This window comes from Thamnophis elegans, chromosome 10, assembly GCF_009769535.1.
Source record: "Thamnophis elegans isolate rThaEle1 chromosome 10, rThaEle1.pri, whole genome shotgun sequence".
In the NCBI taxonomy this organism is placed as follows: Eukaryota; Metazoa; Chordata; class Lepidosauria; order Squamata; family Colubridae; genus Thamnophis; species Thamnophis elegans.
This window is the reverse complement of record NC_045550.1, coordinates 64,931,149-64,952,769: the sequence shown is the minus strand read 5'-3', so window position 1 is coordinate 64,952,769 and position 21,621 is coordinate 64,931,149. Positions and strand designations below refer to the sequence as shown.

The 21,621-nt window shown below is 47.7% G+C and overlaps 1 protein-coding gene across 1 annotated transcript in view; it reads right to left on the bottom strand.

Annotated features, from left to right (window-relative positions):
- Nucleotides 1–21,621, bottom strand: part of LOC116513725 (chloride channel protein 2-like) — a 61,379-nt gene that overhangs the window by 16,467 nt on the left and 23,291 nt on the right. The window contains exon 2 of the mRNA XM_032224908.1: nt 598–754. Within this exon, the coding sequence (XP_032080799.1) occupies nt 598–754 (157 nt within the window). The remainder of the gene's footprint in view (nt 1–597; nt 755–21,621) is intronic.

Below are 21,621 nucleotides of genomic sequence, written 5' to 3'. Positions count from 1 at the left end.
CTGCAGAACTTGACAAGGAGTCTCAGAGAGTCACATACCAATTAAGCGAACTAATTGTCTCCTGCAAACTCCACTCCCCTTTCACATCCAGCCAAGTCTTTTAAGGGAGGATTTTCAGTCACAGACTTTATCTGGCTTGGAGAGCTGCCAAGTATCTGCAGAACTTGACAAGGAGTCTCAGAGAGTTACATACCAATTAAGCGAACTAATTGTCTCCTGCAAACTCCACTCCCTCTTTTATTTCCTCTGGGAGGGGCTATTCATCATCCACCTGTGGCCTTACTCCCAAGTCGACCCTTGTTCTTTAGCTGTTCCCTTCATCTGGCAACTATGCACATGCACACACTGGGAACAGGTTCCAGCTGTTTGTCTGCCTCACTGATGTCTGACTCTGAAGGCAGCTGATAATTGGCATACGGCTCTGGCCTCCTCTCTATCTCCAACACAGAGCCCTCATCAGAGCCTTCCCCAGACTCCAGGACTGGCCCATCTTCCTCCCCCAGTGGCCACTGGTGGGCCACAACAGAGTGTAGTAGATACAAATGCACAGGGTTTAGGCCCGGCACGGGCATGCTCAGCCCAGAACAAGCAACTTACTACGGCAACAGGCACAGCGACCATGGTCGTACTCCAGAAACTCGGAGGGACGCAGCCGCTCCTTCGGGGAAAGTTTCCAGCGCTCCTCCTGCAGCCGGACACGAGCCGCTTCATCCTTGGCAAACGCTCCCAGGTCCTGGGTGTAGCGTCCATACATCTGGGGAGAGAAGAGAAAGCAGCGGGTCAAGGGCGCTGCCAGGGAGGCCAAGAGAAGATGGCTTGGTCTACCTTCATGCAGAGATCCAGAGCGAATGTGAACCTGACATTGGGACCCTACAAGGAGATGCGAGCCCGGAAGTCTGTCTCGTTCCCCTAGAACAGGGGGTGTTGAACGCAAGGCCAGGTGGCCGGATCTGCCCCCCCCCCCCCCCCGGGGTGCTTAGATCTGGCCACAGGGCTGCCCTGGAACAGCAAAGGACTGACCCATGGTGCCTCTGCCAGGAAAATGGAGCTCAAGAGCCCATTTCACTGGCAGAGTGCTCAGGCCACCACAGGCACCCCCCCCCTGAAACCCCGCCTCCTGAAACCCCCCCCCCCTTCACCAAAATGGCCGTGCATAGCCTCTAGGAGGCTTTCAGGGTGCTCCTGGGGGCTGGGGGAGGGCAGAAATGAGCAAAAAATGGCCTGTTTTTTGCTCAATTTTATCACCCCCCCAGCCCCCCGGAGCACTCTATAAGCCTCCTAAAGGCTATCCATGCACTTTTGGGGGGGGGGGGAAACAGGCCCGTTTTCGCAAAAAAAACGAGCCGTTTTTGTGAGGTTTGCAGAGTGCAAAAACTTTTTTTTTTAATTTCCCTCTTCAAAAACTTGGTGCGTCTTATACTCTGTTTCCCCCCAAAATAAGACCTCCCTGGATAATAAGCCTAGAGGCCTGAGCTAAAATAAGCCCTCCCTAAAATATGCACAGCTAGTCCCCACCATTTCCTGGGGTGGGAAAGGAGGGGAACATGCCCCACATGCACCTCCCATCCACACGGAATGGCCTCACAGAAGCCGCACACCCTAGCTACTGCGCCCCTTCTCTTAGTGGCGCCTGCCAAAACAGCGGCAGGCCAGTGATGCTAGGACTAGCAAGTGTGTGCCAGAGACAGAACTTCTGGCCCTCTCTGGATCAGCTGATCTGTGGGCTGAGGTTAAGGGGCCTCCTGCACCTCAAAATAATAAGACCTCCCCAAAAATAAGGCCAAGCTCTTATTTTGGGGGGGTCAAAAGAAAACAAGACCCTGTTTTATTTTCAAGGAAACACAGTAATGATGTCGAGCTGGCCACGCCCAACCTGCCCCCCCCACCTCAAGGTCAAACACAACCCGGATGCGGCCCTCAATGAAATCGAGCTTGACACCCTTGCCCTAGAAAGTCGAAACGATGTGGGCTGCGATCCCACAACGCGCACAACCTGGTGTGCTGAATCTGGGGCTCGGCGGGTCACGCATACCCAGACTGTTTGGTCAGCTGATGTTTTGACACGCAGTGCCAATCCAAAAGAGGGTTAATTCTGTAAGCAGGTTAAAAATGCATTGTGGGAACACGGGAGTAGCATTCCCACGATGCCCTTCCGGCCACAAATGAGCAGAGAGAATCCCATGTTTGAGATGGGCAACGATACAAATTTGAGGGGCCCTTGGTGCTTTCTGAGACTGCCTGGTTTCTTGAAGACATTTCGTGGCCCAAACTAGGGAACCTCAACAGGGCTACTAAGGAGTGGATGTCAACCCTGAAGCTGTCCTGACCGAGGCCATCTTGGAAGCTTCTGTGTTGCCACCCTGGAGCTGAGGGATAGGGAAGGGGGATTTGAGATAGCTGGGATTTTGTAGCCAAAACCAAATGCTTTCTCTTGGGAACCAAGGACGTTCTCAAACCTTGACAAAGGAAGGTGATGTGATGCCACCAGCCAATCAGGCAGCACTGTGATTGGACCATTTGACTGTGTTGAGAAAGTGAGAAATATTTACCGTATTTTTTGCAGTATAAGACGCACCTTTTTCCCTCAAAAAAGAGGCTGAAAATCTAGGTGCGTCTTATACACTGAATACAGCATTTTTGCCTCCTGAAACCCCACCCCCTTCACCAAAATGGCTGTGCATATCCTTTAGGAGGCTTCTAGAGTGCTCCTGGGGGCTGGAGAGGACAGAAATGAGCAAAAAATGGTCTGTTTTTTTGCTCAATTTTAACACACACCCCCAGCCCTCAGGAGCACTCTGTAATCCTCCTAAAGGCTATCCATGCACTTTTTTTGGGGGGGGGGAACAGGCCCATTTTTGCAAAAAATGGGCTAGTTTGGGGAGGTTTGCAGAGTGCAAAACTTTTTTTAAAAAAATTTGCCTCTTCAAAACCTTGGTCTTATACTCCGGTGCGTCTTATACTCCGAATAATACGGCACTTTTAATTAGGCGAAAACCGCAGGAACTTTCAAAGCTGGTTTTCACCAGACCTGTGCCAATACGATATATATTGCCCCCGTCTCAAATTGGTATGACTGTTGTGTTTTAATTTTGCATTGTTTTTATGTCGTTTTAAATTCTGTTTGTATCCCCTCCCTGTTGAGTTGTGAGCCACCCTGAGTCCCCTTCGGGGGAAAAAGGCGGCATATAAATAAAATCAACATTAACATTAACATTATTCGTTAAAGTTATTCCTCGAGGAATCCATCTGCCTTGGAGTTTTGCTTGCTATGGGTATATTATTTGGAACCTTGACATTGACTTTGCTCTCTGTATATATATTAGCGTCATGCAAGAAAAGAAGCAAGCTCAGAGAGCAACAAGGACTGCTCACTTCAACCCTGAGCTACAAGGTTCACCAACAAATGCGCGATAGACATATGTGCGCCGACAAAACCGCGATGGACAAATGAGCGCCGTCAAAATCGCTAATTGATTTTCGACAATAGCGCGACGAAAAATGCATGACGACAAAATCACGTCATCAACAAACTATAGACAGCCCAGTGAGTGTGCTGGGTCTTTAACATAGTGGGACGCATATACGTGCATTATAACCCTAACCCTAAAAATTTTTTGATGTTATTGTGCTTGTCATCGCGCTTTTGTCATCGCGACTTTATCGACGTGAATTTGACGGCACGATTTTGACGTCGTGTTTTAATCGGCGCTATTTTGTCAGCGCGCATATGTCTATCGCACAATTGTCGGGTCACAGAGCTACAAATATGCTCCTTTATTGGTAGAAATATGAATTGGATGGATGGATAGAACGGCACTTTCAGACTGGCAAGATTCTGTTAATGCGGCTTTACAATGAAGCTCAATACATGAGAATGAGGTTATCTGGTCCTGCTTCCCCTCTGATCTACCAGGAAATGCTAGCAGATACTTAACTATCACTTATCTAAAACCGAGAGAGGAAGCAGAGTCACACGGAAAGGCAAACATTTGGGACTCTCAGTGCCAGGGACCAGTTTCTGACCCACTCTTGTGGCAGCAAACTAGCACCCGACCCTTAATTCTTCTTTATTGATCGATTGGCATTCAGGTATTTGCCAGCCAACTTTAAGCAACGGTGGGGAGAAAGTGTTTTGGGACGTAGGTGAGTTCAGAGGGAGGGGAACCATTCAGTGTCAGCCCCTTCCCACCTCCCACCAAGGGTCTGGAATTTAGGAGATGTGCACAAAATGTTACTAGTCTTGTCCCGTAGAAAAGTAGATATATTGCATTGGATTTTCTCTCTCTTTGTTTGACAATGTTCTTCTTCTACACCTGTGCTACATTGTTCTTTATACTATCTAAGCAGGCTTCCTTGAATTCTATTCACGTTTAGAGATTGTTTTTTTAAAGGACCCATTTGTGGCTCAGAATAAAATAGAATAACAGAGCTGGAAGGGGCCTTGGAGGTCTTCTAGTCCAACCCCCTGCTCAGGCAGGAAACCCTACACCACTTCAGACAAATTGTTATCTTTTTTTTTTGTAAAGTTTTTTATTTTTCCATTTCAAATTCATTCATAGACATACATTCTTAAAATTGCTATTTAGCATTTGTCTATTCATCATAATCTCTATACTCATTTTTACACACATATATACAGTATAATACAGTTTGGGTCACTTTCTTGCCACCCCATCTTATTTTGCAACAACCTTACTCCTTCCATCTTCTCAACCTCCTTTCTCTACCTTCTTCCTTCCTCCTCTCCTTCCTTCTTTCTTCTTCCCCTCTCTTTCCCCTCTCCTCCTCCCTTCTCTGTGGCTGCTCCGACCCTCTGGAACGAACTCCCGAACTCCCCGTGGAGATTCGAACCCTCACCACCCTCCAGGCCTTCCGCAAAGCCCTTAAAACCTGGCTGTTCCGACAGGCCTGGGGCTAAAGAGCTGTTGCCCCCGTCTCGAATGGTATGACTGTTGTGTGTTTTTAAATTATGTATTGTTATGTTTCGTCTTTTATTTTTTGTCTGTACCCCCCTTCCCTGATTTGAATTGTGAGCTGCCCTGAGTCCCCTTCGGGGGAAAAGGGCAGCATATAAATATAATCAAATCAAATCAAATCAAATCAAATCTCCTCTTTCTTACCCTCTCTCCTACTCTTAATTCCCCTTTACCCTTTCTTCCTTTCCCTCCTCCTTTCCGTTGTTGCCCTTACCTATTTACTTTCTCTGATGGGTTTCTAGAGTCTCACATCTTTTCTACATCGTGGCGACCAAAACTGAATGCAGTATTCCAAATACCAAGTATTCCTTACCAAGGCCTTATAAAGTGGTATTAACACTTCACGTGATCTTGATTCTATCCCTCTGTTTATGCAGCCTAGAACTGTGTTGGCTTTTTTGGCAGCTGCTGCACATGGCTGGCTCATATTTAAACGGTTGTCCACTAGGACTCCAAGATCCCTCTCACAGTTACTACTTTTGAGCAAGGTACCACCTATACTGTACTGCGTTTTGTTTTTCTTGCCTAAATGTAGAACCTGACTTTCTTCACCACTGAATTTCATTTTCTTAGATAGTGCCCAATGTTCAAGTTTGTCAAGATCCTTCAGTATCTTAAGCCTATCTTCTGGAGTGTTGGCTATTCCTGCCATCTTGGTGTCATCTGCACATTTGATGAGTTCCCCGTTTATTCCCTCATCCAAATAATTAATGAAGATGTTGAAGAGTAGAGTGGAGTAGAGTAGAATGGAGAAGATGGATTGACTACATTCAAAATAAATATCGGACTAAGAAATTTCAACTAGCTTATGAATGAATGAACAAGGAATGTTACAATTTATCTAAAGTTAGCTTAATAAAAGGGGAGTTAAAGTACAAGAGGAAGTAGGATGCTAAAGTTAGTTAGCTTATGTTAGTGTATGATTGTTAAATGCTTATACCCTGTATTTTGCTCTGGGAGGTTGGGGGGAGGGAGGGTTGGAGTGGGGGGGCAGGGTTGGGCCGGAGGGAGGGAAGGAGAAACATTTGTAAAATCTATTAAAACTCTTTAATTAAAAAAAAAAGATGTTGAAGAGTACTGGGCCCAAAACAGAGCCTTGGGTAATCCACTGCATACTTCCCTCCATGAAGATGCAGTTCCATTGAGGACTACACATTGAGTGCAGTTGGTCAGCCAGTTACGAATCCATCTGGTGGTGATGCTGTCCAACCCACATTCTTCTACTTTATCTAGTAGTAGGTTATAGTCCACCCTATCAAATGCCTTACTGAAGTCCAAGTAAACAATTCACCAGTAGGAGAATAAGGAGGAGTGGAAAGGGGAGAGAGGAGAAGGAGAAAGGAAGGGGAAGTAGAGTAGAAAAGGATGATGGAGGGAAGAAAGGAGGTAGGGAGGGGGAGGAGAGAGGGAGAAGAAAGTGATAGATAAGGCACAAATATGGTGTATGGAGAGCAGAAGAGCCAATAATTGTTTTTTGGGAGCTGATGGTAAGATGAATTGATGTAAATATTTAATAATACAACACGATATTGGCTATGTAATAGTATACATGTGATTATATGTTATGAAAATGGAAAATAAAAAAACTTTATACAAAAAAACCCCAATTCACCAGTGGAACAGAAGTTGCCTTCAGACGTTGTGGGTGCTCCATCACTGGAGGTTTTAAAGAAGAGACTGGACAGTCACTTGTCTGAAACATTATACATTATGTAGGGCAGTGATGGTGATCCTTTTCGGCACCAGGTGCTGAAAAATTTTCACAGAAACATCACACAGGTGCATGCTCGTCAGGGCCATGCTCCAAAAAAGCTGAGCTTCCCAGTTCTGACACGCATGTGCACACCGGTTTTTGGCACTGCCATGCGCGTGAACGACAGCTGGTTGTCATGCGCACATGTGCACCAGCAACCCAGAAGAGAAACAGGCAAGGGGAGAAATGGCTTCGCATGCCACTTTGAGCATGCGTGCCATGGGTTCACTATCCCAGGTATGGAGTCTCTTGCTTGAGCAAGAGGTTGGACTAGAAGACCTCCAAGGTCCCTTCCAGCTCTATTCTGAGTTCAATGCTTCGTTGCCAGCATACTTTTCACAAGGGCGAAAGGACTGGAAACTTGGTTAAGGCAGATGGCAAAAGAAAAAAGAAATACAATAGGGGGTGTTGGAAGAAACGTCCTTCTGGGTTCAGCTCCAAGTGGGGAAAAAGACACTGGAGACCTGGAGGCTGCTTGGAAAGATGGTTTATTGGTGGACAGGACCACATGGCTTGAGTCCTGAACAGAAAAGGTGATCACATGCTTCAATGTTGGTGGAGAAGAGAAGGGAAGGGAAAAAGGGAGGAAGAGAAGCTGAGTCCCTGGTTTTATGCCCTCTCTGGCCTTTGGTCTTGAGCTTGTATTCTGATTGGTTGTCAGACTCCCATGGACCCATGCAGGGGCAACTCTCTAGGCTGTGTTTTAAATCCAAGTTTGGTTGAGTTCTCAGATGCCATGTGACGAGTTGGGTAAAGGGCCAATATTATCATGCCTTAATCCCATCACTCTGGAGCTGAAGGGGAGAACTCTTTATTATGTAAAGTGACCTAGCTCAAGCTTTAATGGCTCATTGACAAAGGGGGATGGGCAGGAAGCTACAGGGAGCTATTCTGTCTTTTAAAACATGTTTCTTTCTTTTCACATCCAGAGAAATATTCTGCCTTTTCAATATTTCCTAGGATATTTCATTTTTCTGGAGAGGGCTGGGTGATAACTTCCTACAGGGGAAAGGGGAAATGTACTTTTGTTCAGCTCTCTCTACCCACGAAAGCCGATCGCTGGAGCACAGGTCTCCTCAAGGCTAAGCAAACACTCCCCCCCCCCCCCGCCAGGGATGGAGGAACCCAACAATGCAAGACAGATTAAACGGGTGTTGGGCTGATCTATAGCCATTGTTCTCCCATACAATGCTTCCCTCAGCCAGAAATGCCCCAGCTGGGTCAGATCAGGCCAGCCTGGGAGCACCCACACAGTGTCAAAAAGAGCTTACTCTGGATAAGGGTGCCCAAACTGCCTTCTTTATCATGGCCCCAGCCTTAGCAGGGGGCTGGACTGGATGCCCTCCAGGATTCCTTCCAACCCGCTTAACTAGCATACTGTATGTCAGAGCAAGCATCAAAATAGCCCCTTATGACTACAATTGAGCCCCAAATCGTTTTAATTCAATAACTCAGTTACTGTATAGCCACGATGGCAAAGCTATGGCATGCAGGCACCTACGGCAAGGGAAGGAGGATGAAAGAAGGAAGGGATGAAAGAGGAAGGAGGGAAGGGAAAGAAAGGAAAAGAAAGAGAGGAAAGGGAAGGGAAGGAGGAATTCCCTGGATTTTGAGCTCTGAGATGTCCTTGCAGCCAAAGCTTCCACTTTGTAGTCCTTGTTTTAGAGAACCCAATGCCTTTGGCCAATGTCCTAGCAGGCCCTGTCTGTCTCCCACAACATTCGTCACAAAGCCGTGTCCTCATCAGGCCGCTCTTCTCCTACGCACAGCCCTGGCCTTCTGGAGACATTCCCCGAGACTTTGTATTTCTGCAAACTTTTGAATTCCCTCCCGACACCGTTTTTCTTTATCCTGGGAAAATGCCACTTTCATTGCCCTGGAAATACCCTCAAGCTGTCTAGGTGGAGTTTCTTTCTTTCTTTCTTTCTTTCTTTCTTTCTTTCTTTCTTTCTTTCTTTCTTTCTTTCTTTTTTTCCTCCCTTCCTTTTTTCTTTTCCTTCCTTCCTCTCTTCCTCCCTTCTGTCTCTTTTCCTTCCTTCCTTTCCTTCCATCCCTCCCTACCTTCTCTGTCTTTTTCTTCCTTTCTTCTTTTCTTCTTTCCTCCCTCCCTTCTATCTCTTTCCTTCCTTTTTTCCTTCCTCCCTCCCTCCCATTTCTTTTCCTTCCTTCCTTCCATCCCTTCCTCCCTTCTGTCTTTTTCTTTCTTCCGTTCTTCCGTCCCTCCCTCCCCTCTCTGTTTCTTTTCCTTCCTTCCCTCCGTCCCTTCCTCCCTTCTCTGTCTTTTTCTTCCTGCCTTCTTTCCTTCTTTCCTCCCTCCCTTCTCTCTCTTTTCCTTCCTTCCTTTTTTCCTTCCGTCCCTCCCTCCCCTCTCTGTTTCTTTTCCTTTCTTCCTTCCCTCCGTCCCTTCCTCCCTTCTCTGTCTTTTTCTTCCTGCCTTCTTTCCTTCTTTCCTCCCTCCCTTCTCTCTCTGTCTCTTTTTCTTCCTTCGGTCTGTCCCTCCCTCAGTCCCTACCTCCTGTCTCTTTTCCTTCCTCCCTTTCCTCCCTCCCTTTTGTCTTTTCCTTCCTTCCCCTCCTCTGTTTCTTTTCCTACCCTCCCCCTCCCTCTCCCCTCCTTTCTTCCTTCCCCCTCATTCCTTTCCTTTCCTTTCTCCTCTCCCTCTTTCCTTCTCTTCCCTTCCCTTTCCTGCCTCTTGCCTGGTTTGCTAATCTAACGATGGTCATGTTTCCCTTTATTTGTGCTGACTGCTTTGCCAGGACACGGTGTCCTTCACCCAGGGCAGAAGACCAATCGGAGCCTGAAACAGAGGTTGTGTTTTCAGGAATCCCGTGTGCCAGGGTGTTGCAGGTCTCATGATTTACCCAGCAATCTACAATCTTTTATTTTCAATCTACTTCTAATAGCTTGGGAAGCGCAAGCACATTTGGGGTCTTTTGTCTTCCTTCCCCATTCTGTAGTCTTTTACTGCTTCTTTCTTCCTCCACTTGTGTAGGCACGCAAGCCATCGACCAGCACAGCTCCACCATGCATGCGCGCAAATCAGGTCTGCCATGCACGCGAGAGGCATGCGCAGGGGCGCGGGGTGCAGCGCTCCATTTTTGGCACCAGGAGGCTTCAGGAAGGGCCTCTGAAGCCCATTTTCACCCTTAGCCTCCGGAGCCTGGGAAAGGTGAAAAACAGGACTTTTGGAGGTTTGGAAATGGGCATGTTTCTCGCCTCCAGAAGAACTACCAGACCAGAGCCCAGGGGAGGCCATTTTCACCCTCCCATGTTTTTCGCCCTCCCCAGGCTCCGGAGGCTTTCCTCAAGCCTATGGGAGGGCGAAAATGGCTTCCCTCGGGCTCCGGACGTTCCTCCTGAAGCCCCTTGGTGCCAAAAACAGAGCATGTTTCCGTCCTCTGGGAGGGTCTCAAAGAAAGCCTCCGGAGCCTGGGGAGGGTGAAAACTTCCCCCTCGCTCATGTGCAGGTGGGCAGGGTGCATTGCATTGTGGGTGTGGGGCATGCATGCATGCGCTATCGTGCGCATGCACACAATTTTGGCACGCAAAGACAAAAACGTTCCCCATCACCGTTCTAGTCCTGCTTGCGTAAGACATCCTATGACAGTGATGGCTAATCTTTTTGTCGCATGTGCCCACATCCATGATGCAATGCGCATACACCCCACCCACCCCGTGAGCACAATCCCCTGCGTGTGCCCCGCCCCTGCACATGCGACCCCTGAGCATGTACACACGATTTCCCCACATTCCACCCCCTGCAAATGTGCCACCCTTCGCCCATTTTTTTGCTTCCAGGTTGGTGCAGGAGGCTTTCCAGGCCCAAAATGGGGTGTGACGGGGGTGTCCTCGCGCGACGCCTCCACACCCCGTTTTGGGCCTAGAAGGCCTCCTGCACCAACCAGGAAGCCAAAATGTGGCGCGGGGGCACTGCGCGAGGCCCCAAAATGCAATGCAAGTACCCCCTCCAGTGCATGCACTCCATGCCCTCATATGCACCCGGTGCCCCAAAATGCACCCCGTGCCCCTATATGCGCCCTGCGCCCCCATATGTACCCTGTGCCCCTATATGCACCCTGCGCCCCCATATATACCGTTCCCCCATATGCACCCTGTGCCCCCATATGCACCCTGTGCCCATATACACCCTGCGCCCCCATATGCACTCTGTGCCCCTATATGCACCCTGCACCCTCATATGCACCCTGCACCCCCATATGCACCCCGTGCCCCCATATACACCCCGTGCCCACATATGCACCCCATGCCCCATATGCACCCTGTGTCCCCATATGCACCCTGCGCCCACATATGCACTCCAGCATGCGTGATGGAGCTGGGCCTGAAGCAACAGCTGGCGTGCCCGCAGAGAGGGGACTGCGTGCCATAGGTTTGCCATCACGGCCCAATGACATTCCAGGCAAATGTCTGTCCAGTTTCTTCTTAAAAGCCTCCCGTGTGGAAATAATCTGAGATAGCCACCCCATCCATGCCTGTGCTCTCCATTGTGAGATCCATGAACCCAGAACTCTGCTGATTCCGGTGTTTTTCATTTCCTTTCTCGCCCCACAACGACCGGTGCCCTCCTCAGGGTGCGGCTTTGATTTCAACGGCCCCGCTGGCCTTTGCAACAAAGCCCTTTACTTCTTTTCCACCACCAACGGCTTGAAACAACACAGCCAAGGCAGGATTGGGGAATTGCTGACCACAGTGGAGAAAGCAGCATGGTTGGGGGGCAAGTGGGGGGCAGCCTGGCCTTCTGCCTAAGGAGGAAGTGTGGAGTGCATCTAACGCAGGATCTCCTCCTTCGAAGCCGAATGCAGACTTAAATTTCAGGCGTAGGGATGTGTGTGGGGGCGTTGAGTGTGGGTGCATTGGGATTCAGATTTAGGCCAGGGTTGTCCTAACATGGCAACTTGACGTCCTGTGGACTTCAACTCCCAGAATCCCCCATCCAGCCATGTTGGCTGGAGAATTCTGGGAGTTGGAAGTCCACAAGTCTTTAAGTTGCCAACACCCCTGATTTAAGATTGGAAGATTCCATAATGGAAACTTGGGGCCCCTTGGTGGAAAACTCACTGGGCCATTATCCGTAAGGCCATTTTAAAAGTTGGGGGTAGAACGGAGTCCACGGTTGGGAAAGTCACAGATGCGGATCCCATAAACCGCAGGATGCTGAAACCGCTGTAAATACATGCCAGTTGCCAAGCGTCTTAATTTTGATCATGCAACCACAGGGATGCTGCAATAGCGGTAACAGAGGTGGGTTCCGGCGTCCACTACTGCCAGTTCACTCAGGAATGCGCTTCGTGCATGCTTGATATATGCTACCCATGCATGTGCAGTATGAAAAAAAATGTTTCTGCACATGCGCAGAAGCAAAAAAACAAGATAGAACAGGTTCAGGGGTGTGGCAGGCCAAGTTATTACCTACTCAGCCGAACCGGTTGGAACCCACCTCTGAGTAATAAGTGTGAAAAACAGCCATAATGTTAGGAATATAATCTAACAGTTGGGTTGGCAATATATAAATCATATAGCAATGCTGTACCTGTTTCTTTAAATCATGCTGTAAAATGTGATTGGTTGCTGTTTTCCTCAATCGGCCATAAGAGGGAGCCAGAACGACTGTTAGCTCTCTGTTTGTTAGATGCTGGGCTGATCTGATCTGAGTGTTTTAGAAGCTGGCTGTTAGAAAGCGCCATGAGCTATTGTAAGTTTTGCAACTGCTAACAAACTTTGAGCACCGGACTGTTTGTATGATTATGGACTATGTTATTTGGATTATCCCTTAACTGAAAGACACTGATGACTGACTGTCTTATCCGTGTATGACTTGGACTGTTTGATGGACTCTGATACCCCTATTTCCACGAAAGTAAAAGCCTATTTAAACTGCGGTGTCTCTGTATGCTGGTTTGTGTGTTCTCCAACACAACTCTCACAACGCTTCTCTGAACGTACTCGCTCTCCCAACGGGGAGATTACCTAACAATAAATCACTTTTTTTTCAGCGCCATTGTAACGTTGGTCACTAAACGAATGGTTGTAAGTTGAGCAGAGGTGAGTTCCTACTGGTTTAGCCCAGTTTGGCCAAACCGATAGTGTTATGGTGGCCTGGGTTGCTAGAACCAACAGCGACCCAGGCGCCCCCAAACCAGTTCCCTGGTCGCCGTCATCTTGTTTTTGAGTTCTGTGCATGCGCAGAACAATTTTAACTGAACGGCACATGTGTGCGCAGCAAACCAGCAGTAAAGCTGGCCAGAACCTACCCTTGAAGTTGAGGGCTACCTGTAAGCAAACCCACAGTTGGGGGAAGTGGTGAACAGCCCCCTCTCAGCTTCTTGGCTCGATTGTCTGTGTGTCCAAGGCCACTGGGTGCAAACGAATCTGGGGCAGAAATCTGAGTCACGCTGAATTGATCCAATAAATCTCTGCTGCTTTAAGCAATCCCAACCACTGCCTGGGAACAACAGCAGCTTGTCAAGTTTAATCCAAACAGACCAGGAGCCCCTGCTGGTTAGAAATACTTGATCTCCCCCAATCCTTCCTTTGCAGACTCTCAAACTTTCCATGTTCCAGGCAGATTTCCCATAAAAATACTACACAGATGGGAGGGAACCGGGGGTGTGTGTGTAGAAAATGAGACCAGGCCCGAGCTGTGCCTCCAATCGTTGTGTAGGAGTCTTGGCAACTTTCTCACTTGTGGACTACAACTCCTAGAATTCCCCAGCCGGCTGAGGAATTCTGGGAGTTGAAGTCCACAATGTCAACCCTGAAGCTGACGTGACGGGAGCCATATTGGAGCTTCAGTATCGCCACATTGGAACTGAAGGAAAGGGAGGGGGGATTAGAGATAAGTGGGGGAGCGGAGTTGTGTAGCCAAAATAAAATACTTTCTCTTGAGAACCAAGGGCATTCTCCAACTGGACCATGGAAGAAGGAGTGAGGTCACCAGATGGTTTTCACCAGATCCGTGCCAATATGATATTTCCAATAAAGCTATTTGTTGAGGAATTTACCTGTCTCAAAGAGTTTTGCTTGCTTATGGGATTATTACTTGGAACCCCGACACACAAGTCTTAAAGAGACCCCTGAAGACTTGGGAACTACAACTCCTAGAATTCCCCAGCCGACTGAGGAATTCTGGGAGTTGAAGTCCACAAGTCTTAAAAGTTCTCGAATTTGGAGACCACTAAAGATCCGATTATCTTATCCTATCCTATCCTCTACTTCTTATTCTATTCTATTCTGTTTCATTCTCTACTCCTATTCTATTCTTTACTTTACTTTTATTTCCTTTCCTTTCCTATTCTATTCTTTTTTACAATTTTTAAGAAGGGGGAGTGTGGAATTGCAAAGGAATGTGGAGAAGATAGGAACCATTAAGGGGAGGAGCTCAGTTTTGGAAAAACTGGAAATTTTAAGAGTAAAACTCTCCATAGCTCCACTTTGACGTTGTTTGGTGAGGTTTCAAGACTCACTTATTATCCCCTCCAACAATAAAGTAGCATTCCTGGGATACTTGTGGTGTTTATTTCCTGATTTAGGTTACTTCAAAGGGTTGACAATCTTTAGGACAGTTAATCCTTGACTTACAAACACTTCATTTAGAGATCGTTCGAAGTTACAAAAAAGTGACTTATGACCATTTTTCACACTCACACAACTGTTGCGGCATTCCCAAGGTCACATGATCAAAATTCAGACGCTTGGCAACTTCATATTTATGACAGTTGCAGTGGGCTCACGCGATCCGAGGTGGCGCAGTGGTTAGGGTGCAGTACTGCAGGCCACTTCAGCTGACTGTTATCTGCAGTTCAGCGGTTCTAATCTCACCGGCTCAAGGTTGACTCAGCCTTCCATCCTTCCGAGGTGGGTGAAATGAGGACCCGGATTGTTGTTGGGGGCAATATGCTGACTCTGTAAACCGCTTAGAGAGGGCTGAAAGCCCTATGAAGCGGTATATAAGTCTAACTGCTATTGCTATTGCTATCCCCTTTTTGTGAGCTATCTGACCAGCAAACTCAATGGGGATGCCAGGTTCACTGAACAACTCTGTTACTAACTTAACAACTGCAGTGATTCACTTAACAACTGCGCCAAGAACGGTTGTAAGATGGGGCAAAGCTCACTTAACAAATGACTCACTTAGCAACAGAAACTTGGGCTCCATGGCAGTCCTAATCCGAGGACTACCTACAGCCCTTGTGGCAAACCTATGGCACGCCTGCCAGAGGTGGCACTCAGGGCCCTCTCTGTGGGCACGCACGCCGTTGCCCCAGCCCAGCTCCATCGTGTTTCTCCGTCGAGTTACTCGCTATCATTTGCAGGACCTAAAAAAGCAATGCATGAAAAAGCATTCCACTGTTGTCGCGGTGCATTTGCTGTTGCGGCCTCCAGGGCCGGCCCCTTGCGCAGCACCTTGAAATTTAGCGCACTTCACAATGAGGGAGACGGAGTCCCGTCTTCCTCCTGGAGCCCATTATGACACGGATGTGAGCCTGTATCGTTGTGGGCTAACTCTCGCCTCCCAGATGTCAGTTGCTTTTCTGCAGAGCTGTTGGGATGCCCTGCCTCCCCGCCATCTAACTGGTGTTCGGCTCTCCGCCAACCAGCTGAGCATGGGCGTGCTCCTCCTGGGCTCCTCGGCCTCCAGATGTTGGATTCCCACCACCCAGCACGAGTTCAGAGGTTCCTTCTCCTCCCCCTCTTTCCCAAAAGGGAAAGAGAGAAACAGAGAAACAGAGAGATAGAGGGAAGGAGGGAAAGAGAGAGAGAGAGAGAGGGAGGGAGAGAGAGAGAAACAGGAAGAAACAGTGAGGCAAAGAGAGAGGGGGGAGGAAGGGAAAGAGAGAGAGTGAGAGAAAGAGTGGGGAAGAGAGAGGGGAAGAAGTAGAGACAGAAAGAGAGAGGGGGAAGGGAGGGAGGGAAAGAGGGGAGAAAGAGAGACAAAGAGAGAAAGAGAGGGAGGGAGAGAAAGAGAGAGGGGGAGGGAAATAGAGAAAGAGGGAAAGAAAGGGGAGAAAGAGAAAGAGAGGGAGGGAGGGAAAGAGAGAAACAGAGAGAGGGAGGGAGGGATGGAAAGAGAACGAGAAAGAGAAGGAGGAAGGGAGAGAAACAGATGGGGGAGAGAAGAGAGAGAGGGAGAGAAGGAGGGTGGGACGGAAAGAGAGAGAGGAAGAGGGGAAAGAGAGAGGAGGAGAAGAGAGAGAGAAACAGAGAGAGGGAGGGAGGGATGGAAAGAGAGAGAAAGAGAGGGAGGAAGGGAGATAAACAGAGTGGGGAGAGGAGAGAGGTAAAGAAGGAGGAACGGAAAGAGAGAGGGGAAGAGGGAAAAGAGAGGGGGAGAAGAGATAGAGAAAGAGAGGGGGAGAACGAGGGAGAGGGAGGGAGGGAAAAAAGGGGGAGAGAGAGGGAAAGAAAGGGAGGGAAAGAGAGAAGTGATATTACAAAAGCTTTTCTTTTTTACTGTTGCTAAACGTAATATTTCAAAAGCAGGAAGAAAAACGAAGGGGCATAAAAATGCCTTTATCACGTTTTTCTTAGAACAGTTACCTGAACTCTGCCTTGTTTATCATTATTTTAGATAATAAAACCAGAGTTAAATTGCCATGTTGGCACTTTGCGATAAATAAGTGGGTTTTGGGTTGCAGTTTGGGCAGCCAGTCTCAAAAAGTTTCGCCATCACTGACCTATAGTCTCGCGATGATTCTCAATCCCAGGAATTTTAAGATGAGTGGACTCAGGCAGCATGGCTGGCTAGGGAATTCTGGGAGTTGAAGTCTCCCCCCCCCCCCATCTTCAACTTGCTAAAATTCAGACCTGTTGCTTAGTCTGTGATTCAGATTCAACGGACCATAGCTTCATTCAGTGGCCAAGTTACACAAGTTGTGTGAATGCAAGCTATGGGTGAATCCACCGTTCCTGGCATCCCTGCAGAGTAACAGATGAGCAGAGTAACAGGTGTGACTAAGAAGGCTTTCCACAAGCACAAAAGGGTTTAGCAATAGCACTTATTTGCAGTGCTTTACAGCCCTCTCTAAGCGGTTTACAGAGTCAGCCTATTTGCCCCCAACAATCTGGGTCCTCATTTTACCCACCTCGGAAGGATGGAAGGCTGAGTCAACCTGGAGCCTGGTGAGATTCGAACTGCCAAACTGCTGGCAGCCGGCAATCAGCAGAAATAGTCTGCAGTACTCCACTCTAACCACTGCGCCACCGTGGCTCACCGTGGCTTAACCCTATTTGTGCACACTCAAAATGTGGACAAGTATCAGAAGTCAATGCCTTTTTTTCTTAAACCCCCCCCCCCATTACACGATATCCTTTCTTTTTCGCTCCGTCTCTTCTTACTTTTTCATGCCTTTTTTTCTCTCTCTGTATTTTATACTTGGATAAACTAATAAAAAAGCTAAATGTTAAAAATGTGCACAAGCAGTCCGAACTGTGCATACAAGATCAGGGGACGGGAGGCGAAAACATATGAAGAACGGTTGCGGGAACTGGGTATGTCTAGTTTAATGAAAAGGAGGACTAGGGGAGACATGATAGCAGTTTTCCAATATCTAAAGGGTTGCCACAAAGAAGAGGGAGTCAAACTATTCTCCAAGGCACCTGACGGTGGAACAAAAAGCAATGGGTGGAAACTCATCAAGGAGAGAAGCAATTTAGAATTAAGGAGAAATTTCCTGACAGTGAGAACAATTAATCAGTGGAACAGAAGTTGCCTCCAGAAGTTGTGAATGCCCCAACACTGGAAGTCTTTAAGAAGATGTTGGACAATCATTTGTCTGAAGTGGTGTAGGGTTTCCTGGCTAGGCAGCGGGTTGGACTAGAAGACCTCCAAGGTCCCTTCCAACTCTGCTATTGTATAAGAAGGCACAACGTGATAACACCGCAGCACTGATTTGATTTCTAAGGCACCCCTTGACAGATGGCATATGCCCCTGGGCAGCGAACATAAAGTTATAAACCACAATAAAAAACATTAGCAAAAAAACGCATAACACTTGGGTCAGGGCACATGTCTATATCAATAAAGCTTTCAAAACAGGTTGATCTAAATTCCTGGCCCAATGCCTGGCTAGAAAGCCAAGTTTTTAAGGCCTTACAGAATGCCCAGGGGCATCTGAATCTCAGGGGTGATTCTGTTCCACATCTCGGTGGAATAACAGAATAACAGATCCGTAACGGGATCTTAAGGGACGCGGTGGCTCAGTGGCTAAGACGCTGAGCTTGTCGATCAGAAAGGTTGGCGGTTCGGCGGTTTGAATCCCTAGCGCCGCGTAACGGAGTGAGCTCCCGCGACTTGTCCCAGCTTCTGCCAACCTAGCAGTTCGAAAGCAGGTAAAAAATGCAAGTAGATAAAGAGGAACCACCTTGGGTGGGAAGGCAACAGCGTTCCGTGCGCCTTCGGCGTTTAGTCATGCAGGCCATGTGACCACGGAGACGTCTTCGGACAACACTGCTCTTCGGCTTTGAAACAGAGATGAGCACCACCCCCTAGAATCGGGAACGACTAGGACACATGTGCAAAGGGGAACCTTTAATGGGAACTTTGAGGTCTTCTAGTCCAACCCCTTATTCAAACAGGAAACCCAATACCACTCCGGAAAAATGGCTGCCCTCTCTCTTCTTGATAACCTCCAGTGATGGAGCACCCACAACCTCTGAAGGTAAATCTGTTTTCTGTTGCTCCCCTCTGGGAGAAGGTTTTGAAGTATCTATAACAGTCATTAAACAAATGGTTGTAAGTCAGGGACTCATTGTGTAGGAAGAAAAAGTAAACCTCTATACGGTGTATAAAATATAATATGAATTGCTCCCATACGACCTGATTTTCTTGGGCTTTCTGGAGGAAAAAAATATCTTCAAGTAGTTAGAAATTTTCTTTTCCAGGCTCTTGAAATATATTTATTGTAAAGCGGCAGCATCCGCAAGAATATTTATGATCTAGGCCAACATTTCTCAACCTCTGAAAGCTTAAATGTATGGACTTCAACTCCCAGAGTTCCCTGGGCCAGCATGGAATTCTGGGAGTTGAAGTCCCCCCATCTTAAAGGAAGTTAGCTTGGGAATTCTGGGTGCTGAAGTCCATGCATCTTAAAATTGCCACGGTTGAGCTGTTGCAAAAGGCTGGATTAGTTTATAACAGATTACAGATGAACAGTTGGAAGGGATCGTGTAGGTCATCTAGTCCAACCCCCCATCCAAGATGGAGACCCTATACCATTTCTGACAGATGGCAATTCAATCTCTTCTTGAAAGCCTCCAGTGATGAAGCTCCCACAACTTCTGAAGGCAAAGCTGTTCCACTGGTTAATTTTTCTCACTGCCAGGAAATTTCTCCTCAATTCCAGGTTGCGTCTCTCCTTGATCAGTTTCCCTCCATTGCTTCTTGTTCTACCCTCAGGTGCCTTGGAGAATAGCTTGACTCCCTCTTCTTTGTGGCAACCCCTGAGATATTGGAAGACTGCTATCATGTCACCCCTGGTCCTTTTCTTCACTAGACTAGCCATGCCCAGTTTCTGCAACTGTTCATCGTATGTTTTAGCCTTCAAACTATTCTCCAAGGCACCTGAGGGTAGAAGAAGAAGCAATGGGTGGAAACTAATCAAGGAGAGAAACAACTTAGAACTAAGAAGAAATTTCCTGACAGTTAGAACAATGAATCAGTGGAACAGCTTGCCTCCAGAAGTTGTGAATGCTCCAACATTGGAAGTCTTTAAGAAGATGTTGGATAGCCATTTGTCTGAAACTTCCTGCCTAGGCAGGGGGTTGGACTGGAAGACCTCCAAGGTCCCTTCAACTCTGCTATTGTATTGTATTGTAACATGTTTTGCAAGACTTATGAAATGGGGAGGGGAGCACTGAGCAGAGAGAGAGGGGGGGGAGAGCATAAAATCCCAGAGTCATAAAAGGAGATTAACCCACAGACTGCTTTTTGGTGATAAGAAAGATTCCAGAGGAAAGATCAAGGTTATCTATCGAGTGGCAAAACTTGAATGGCTGAGAAGGATCTCACACCGAGAAGGGGTTGGGTGGAAGAAGGAAGAACAGAGTGTGCACCAGCCTTGAAGGTGAACCACCCAGACAAAAGTAGTTTTCTTGGGGGGGGGGGGAACCCCAGAGAACCAAAGGGCAGGATTAAAAGACAAGCAGGGCAATCGTGGGGCAATTTTCTTAAAAACAACATTGATCTGTTGTCGTATTTGCACTCTGACTTAGCAAAAACCGGGTTTCAGTGCAACTCAGAGCTCTCTTAACGCATGGGCCAGATGGGCACTTGCCCATGGGCCCCACAAGCACAGGGGACCCACGAGCAAACGGGCCCCATATGGGTGGTATTCACTTACTTTCCCTACCGGTTCTGAAATGTGAGCGCGCTCGGAATTCCACACATGCGCATAAGGCTTAAAAACATGCCTAAATAAGACAGCATAAAGCCAGGGCAGGCCCATCTGTGATTTCCACAACCGGTTCGGGTGAATCAGTCCGAACCGGCTGAATACCACCTCTGGCCCCATACTAATTTGGGTATGTTAACGCTTCAATGCCACCTTGTATCATGTAAATACAGCAACTGTATGGCTTACGGAGGATCACTGTGTATTTCAAGCCCCGTGTATTGTTCCAAGGTTAATCGTGCTGATTAGTTGTTGCTGCACAGCATGTCTTTAATGTTTCAACACCAATTTTGTTGGAAGGGCCAATAAAATAAATAGGTGTTTAATTTTAACGACTATTTACATTTTTATTCCTATTGAGTCATTGTCGTACGGGCCAGAGTACACTGCTTTACCCGGGGCCCATTATCAGGGGTGGGATTCAGCCAGTTCGGACTGGTTCAGGCAAATAGGTAGTTCCGACGATCAGCTGGGGAGCGAACCGGTTCGGCTTAATGATCAGGTGGGCCCGCCCGCCCGCCCGCCCCTGCGCTATGCTCACCTACATCCTCTCAGCTGATTTGCGCGACAGAGCAGATTGCTGCGCCTCAGCCGTGTTATTCCCCAGAAGTAATGTGGAAGGTAAGTTTTGTTAAAACTGTGCCCGTGAAGCTACGCAAAGCTTCGCGAAGCAGCGCACGGAACACACACAATCACCGAACCGGTTGTTAAAGCAGCAGGATCCCACAACTACCCATGGGGCTGTTAAGACAACTACTGCAAACTGAGACAGTCTCGAACAAATATGATTCGTAGGTGTGCAGTTTTCTTAGTGACAACGCAGCAATAGTTTGCTGTCCTTCTTTATGGGTGGATTCTTAACATCCAGGCCTCTAGATCACAGTCCTAAATTTTTCTGGTGTTCTCTTATTTAAGCAGCAACTGGATTTTCATAGGGACTTTTTCAACGGGTGTGTGTGTGTGTGTCAAGGAATAATAATCTCAAAGCTGAGATCGGGCAATCTCTAAAACAGGGTTGGACTTCAGCTCCCAGGATTCTAATCTAATTCTTTAGAGTCACTTCTAATTAGGGATGTAATCCTGCCAGTTTAACAACCGGTTCGGTGATTGCGTGAGGCGCATGTGCGCAGTTTTAACAAAATTTACCGTCCACATTACTTCTGGCGAGTAACACAGCTGAGGTGCTAAACAGCTGAGAGGATATAAGTAAGTAAAATGCAGGGGCAGGCAGGCAGGCCCAGCTGATCGTTGGAGCGAACTAGTTCACTCCCCAGCTGATCATTGGAGGTACCAGTTCACCCAAACCAGTACGAACCCGCTGAATCCCATCCCTGCTTCTAATCAAAGTGAACGTTGACCAACTTCGGTATGTTGTGAGAATGCAAACGCTTGTTTTCTGCTGGACCTAGTTAGGCTGTTTCTTCTTTTTCTTCTTCTCGCAATTCTAGGAATTCTCTAGCAATTTTCCCACGAGTGCAGGATC